A 5,864-nucleotide genomic window follows, 5' to 3' on the forward strand; every position below is an offset into this window, starting at 1 on the left:
GAAGAAACCAAAGACGCAGGAAAAAAGAAGAAGAAGAAGAAGAAGGAGAATAAAGAAGTTGTAGTGATAGCTACAATGGAGAGGAATGGGATCCAAATTAGAAAAGGGTATAGAGGGGAAAAAAAAATGAAAGATTTAGAGCACAGATCTCAGTCATTAAGCACCAATCAGTGAGTCACAGACCCATTTTTCTCATCTTCCTCTTCCTTTTTTTTTTTTTTTTTTGGTACCGTCCGAAACCTCTTTATCGATCGAAATGCCTGGAATATCCTGAAATGACCGAAATAGACTAGTACAACCTGGTATTTGAGGTGGTACGAATCATAGCAGTTTCTGTACCGGTGATGGTTCCAGTATGAAAATTTTTGGCCATACCGACCAGTACGGTACCAAATTGACAACCTTGATTTGGTCTCTATTCGTTACACTATATTTCAATTTGGTCTTTAACCTTTTATTTGTGTCAATTTGATCCCAACTTTTCAGTGTTGTGTCAATTTAGTCTCTACCGTTATTTCTTGGATGAAAATTGTTGATGTGGCTAACAACCAAAATAAGAAATTAGTTTATGTTGTGTGGCAATAAACTAATTTTTTATTTTGTCTGTTTGTTATGTTAGTAATTGCCATCTAAGAGATAACAACAGAGATTAAATTAACACAACACTAAAAGGTTATTTGGGTTGATTATATATTTGGTATTTATCCTTTACACTATATTTTAATTTGGTTCATAACTTTTTAATTGTGTCAATTTGATTCCTAACTTTTTAGTGTCGTGTCAATTTAGTTCCTACCGTTATTTCTTGGATGAAAATTACTGACGTGGCTAACAGGAAAAATAAAAAATTAGTTTCTATTGTGTGGCAATAAACTAATTTTTTATTTTGTCTGTTTGTTACGTTAGCAATTTTCATATAAGAGATAATAGTATGGACTAAATTGACACGACTTAAGGACCAAATTGACACAGTTAAAATATTAGGAAATAAATTGAAATATAGTGTAAAAAATATAGACCAAATGTGTAGTTTAGATTAAAAAAAAAAAAACTAATTGAAAGGTTATTGACTTATTTTATTTAAGAAATAAATCAATAAGATAAACAAATAAACTAAATAAGTTAGGAAAAAAAAAAAAAAAAAAAAACCAAACAAGCGTGTACAAATTAATCACGAATGCGTTAAAATGAGATAATTCTAAAAGGGTTATGATGAGGTCCATTGCTTTACAGAATTCCGTCTCTTTTGTCTGCAAGTTCTTGTTCACAAAACCGCATACAGAAAAAGAAAGCTTTTAGCCCGGAGAAATGTTATGTTGAGAATATTTTCATAATATTTTTATAGAGAAATGTTATGTTGAGAATATTTTCATAATATTTTTATAAAAAATTTTATATGGCAGATTATTACGGGTTGTTATTGGTAGGATAAAAAAATAATTTTAGTAATAAATTTAAATTAAAACTGATAATAATTAACCACCTATAATTTGTTGTAAAAATATTATAAATATAACATTTATCTTTAATTAGCTAGAGCCCAAAAGAAATCCCCACCCCCGTCAAGTTTTTCTTCACTAGTATTGCCTTTCTCAGAGAAAGTTTCTCTGGTACTCCACTATATTGGATAGGACAAAATTTAAACACATGCTCAATTTAGACATGTGCTTACATTAAATATTCAGGTCCCAATTCATTGGAACACTGACTCAAACTGTATCTGAGTTTGAAGTCGCTTCTTCACACCCACAACATAAATAGTGCAGTAGGTACGATTGCAGTCATCTCCTTGTCTTGGACCACTCCTTAGGCTTTTAGTTCTAGTTGAAATTATTGACACAAGAATTCAAGAAGAAAAAAAGTGTAATGAGGAGAAATTGACACAATAATACAAATATGTACTTTTTTTCATATATTGTATAGGCGTCTAAAATCCATCATTTTTTTCTCTTCATTTTCACAATTCTTTTTTATTTTTATTATATATATATATATATATTTTTTTTTTCTTAAAAGTTCTACAGGAGGGTGAGATTGTGGGTTAAGAGTTTTTAAACTCGTTGCATTATATTGGTGTTGGGTGAGTGTGTATCTTACCGATTTAAAAAGAAAAACCTCTCTTCTATTATAATTTTTCACATTCTCCTTTAAAATCCATTTTTTCCCCTTAAATTATGATAGAAAGAAATAATATTTATATGTTTTTCTTATTTTTTAATAAGAAAATTTTAGTTTGTTTAAAAACTTGAATCGCACGTGCTCCAAGGCTAGTGTTGGATAAGGTTCTTATAGTTCTTGTTAGGATTTTCTGTAAAACCCTGTTGAAACTGTTCAATTAACTTTTATTGCATTATGGTCATAAAAAAAAAAAAAAAACTTTTATTGCATTATTATATTCTTTAAAATTAACTAATAGGTTGCAATAGTTCTTGTCAGGATTTTCTGTAAAACCCTGTTGAAACCGTTGGATTAACTTTTATTGCATTATATTCTTTAAAATGAACTAATAGGTTGCTCCGCACTAAATATATTTTTATACACAACCCTATTAACCATGGAAAACATTTTAAAAAATAAAATAAAAATCTGTTCTTGTTGTTGTTGTTGTTGTTGTTGTTGTTGTTTTTTTTTGGGGAAATGAGAAACTATTGTAAGTTCTAGTTATACTGAAACCTAATTGATGTTTTGGTCTAATAATAAAAATTAAAGACCAATTATTATAGAGTAGACGCTATATATTTAAAAGTTTATTATATTTATACATAAACAAATAAAAAGAGATGACCTTATTCCAAATCTAGATCTCATTCGTACAAGAAATATATTTAGGCTCCTTGGATATGATTTATATTCAATTTTTATTTTTTCTAAAAAGAAATTTTCAATTTTTATCATCCAAATTTAAAATGTTATAATTCCATCCTAAATATTAATCTAAATTACAAGAAGACATTTATTTATTTCAATGCAAATAGAAAGAAACATGTTGAAATATACCAGTGTAAATGATGCGTTCGGTGAAGTGACATAGTCTTACATAAATTATTGGTGCAAAAATTGAATCAGCATGTACTTGGTTGCATGGTTTTCCTGTTCCAACCTCCAATACGTACTGTACTATGGCAGTCACTCAAAATAGACCCCCTATGGTGTCCTGTAAAGTTAATCATCTCTAACAAATTTGAATCCCAACAAAACAATCTCTGGCGATGCAGAAGATAATAACATACTAGGAATACTAAATACTAAATAATCATATGTATGTGTCGGGTAGAATTTATTTAGCTAAAATTAAAATTTTTTTTTACTTTATATAAAATCATATGTAGTACAATGTCTTCCAATAGGTCAATAAAAAAAAAAAAAGGAAAGAAAAAGAAGTCTTCCAAGAAGAATAAGAGAAACTAAGCTAAAGCTTCATCAAAAAGATATCAGCAACAATTTCTTACAAACTACTTCAATGGCTCCACCTTGACTCCTATTTGGCTACTTTAAAGTCTTCCAACCATGTTAATTTCTTCGAAACCCATGATCTGCTTGAAACCTTGGATTCAAACACCTTGGCCTTGGGGGCTTGCATTGATTGCCATACACTCTTCTCCTACAATTCTCATTCTTCTTTGCCACAACTTTCCAATCATTGTCATCACTTGCACCAAGATCATTTCTACTCTCACATGAATCGATAACATTCTTATTATTCTCACCAACCCCACAATCTCCTACAATCATACCAGTCAAAGACTTGTTAAAAATAATATCACTACATGATATATCCCAACCAGTTGGCTTGATGGGTTGGTCCAAAATTAATTGACAAGAATTGTCAATCACATTATTATTTTTCTCTTCCTTGGCAACTTCCAAGTCCAGAAAAAGTTGAGGATCAACCTTGGAGTCCCAATCAATATTATCGATATAAATATCTGGATTGGGCAAGGAAATATTGCATGAGAGGCCATTGATTGTTGCCCAATACCTACTCTTTGCACTGTGGAAGGCCTTCTTTCCTGCTGAATCGTTCCACTTCATCACCTTGTCAGATTCGGATATGTACTTTTTGGCCTCCAATAACCTACTCCATGGCATTGAACCCACCGCAAAGCAAAACCTTTTTTCCCAAGAAGGCACACTATATTTTCTCTTCTGGGTTTGCATACAATATTTATTAGAAGCTCTCCAACTCCAAGATTCAAGACTTTGTTCTTGATTTTTTCTCCAACGTGACATGCTTTGATTATTCATAGGAAAACACCGAACAGACCAAAGAAAGAATCTAATCCAAGGAACTAGAAGAAAGTATTCTATTTCTAGGAAATCAAACAAGAACCAGACTATAATAGAAAACGAATTGAGGAACAAAAAAGAAAGAAACTAATCCAAGGATTGTATTTGTAGAGGAAACAAGAATCACTACTAGATTTTCTGTTTTTGTTTCAGGTCACACAGGTCGTATTTATAATATGGTGATATTATATTTACTTTTTTGCCATTCTCTTTCCTCTCTTGACTCGGTTTCCTAGCTAGTCCCTCTCTCACTCGGATTAATTCCGGAGTCGTTACGTTTCATATATAGGTCGGTGTTTTTAATTTGGTTTTTAAAAAAAAATTGAAAATTAAGAATATAAAACAAAAAGGAGAGGGATTTTAAATAACAGTTAAATATCACGTAGGCTTACGTTGGCTGGCTTAAAATATATATTTTTCTCCCCCCAAAAAAAAAAAAAAAAAATCCTTCAAATGATTACCATTCACATGCTTATATATTAATCGTTCACTTTTAATCACCCTTACTTTATATGGAAGACTATACCACTTAATCAACAACACTTTTTAAAGGTAAAACTTCTACATTATTTTTTGAGCAGGCAAGCAATAAATAGATTAGTTTGTCTTTGTTTACTTTGAAATAAAAAAAATTATGTTTGGTCTCTTTAAGGATACTTATGTAGTGGGTTCAATAGACTTGAATGACATATTATGTTTGGTCTCTTTTAATAGACTCATTAGCATTTCCCTAACTAAAATTGAAGATATCAAGTTTCATCCAACTATAATATTATTAGTGCATGAAATTTTTTGGTTGACTCATTTACATAAAGTGAAATGGTTTGACCAAATACTCGAACACCACTTCCTTTTATATATATTGAAATAAAAATTATGTTTCATAATAAACTATATGCTTTTCATGGTAAAGAATTTATTAGTTTAATTTGTTTGGATGACTTTGCAACATTTTAAATTTGGACAATGAAAATTGAAATTGAACCATAGTTCAAATACCAAAAATATTCTGTTTATAAGATAATTTTTCTAGTTTGAGCAGACCCACAAACTTTTAGGCTTTAGCCTTTAGGTAAGTCCTATATTCACAAGCATTAGGCCCATATGAAGCCACATCACTAACTTGGACATTAAAAGTGCCACGTTATGACCAATGATAACTGATAACATAATATGATTGTTATTATTTGTTACTGTTGTAAGAGTGAGAGACAGGGATAGATAGGCTTTAAATGAGTCGAGCGCCAAATATTAAAAGTTTAAGTTTGTTTATTTAATTCTTTTTTTGAACATGAGCTTGCCAAGTTTAAGTTCATCACCAAACAAAATTTTATGTTCAAATTTGGTTCATTTTTTTATTGAATAAACTCAAGTTTGTTTATGAGGTACTTGATTAACTTATTATTTTCTTATATATTGTGAAACCATGACTAAAACATTTTATTTTTTCACAATTTCATGAATTTTTCCTACGAATAGACTGTCTACATCATTAATAAGTTACAAATAATAATTTAATATAATGTGAAATTATTGACAAATTTATACAATCCAATTTCAAGTTTACATAAATATAT

The 5,864-nt window shown here is 29.9% G+C and overlaps 1 protein-coding gene across 1 annotated transcript; it reads right to left on the reverse strand.

Annotated features, from left to right (window-relative positions):
* Positions 1–3,510: 3,510 nt before the first annotated feature.
* LOC112009886 (uncharacterized) lies at positions 3,511–4,089 on the reverse strand. The gene has a single exon (XM_024042244.2). The coding sequence runs from the start codon at positions 4,087–4,089 to the stop codon at positions 3,511–3,513; it is 579 nt and encodes a 192-aa protein (XP_023898012.2).
* Between the last annotated feature and the right edge of the window lie 1,775 nt (positions 4,090–5,864).

The sequence above is a fragment of the Quercus suber genome, unplaced genomic scaffold, assembly GCF_002906115.3.
Source record: "Quercus suber isolate HL8 unplaced genomic scaffold, Cork oak 2.0 scaffold_213, whole genome shotgun sequence".
NCBI classification, from domain to species: Eukaryota; Viridiplantae; Streptophyta; class Magnoliopsida; order Fagales; family Fagaceae; genus Quercus; species Quercus suber.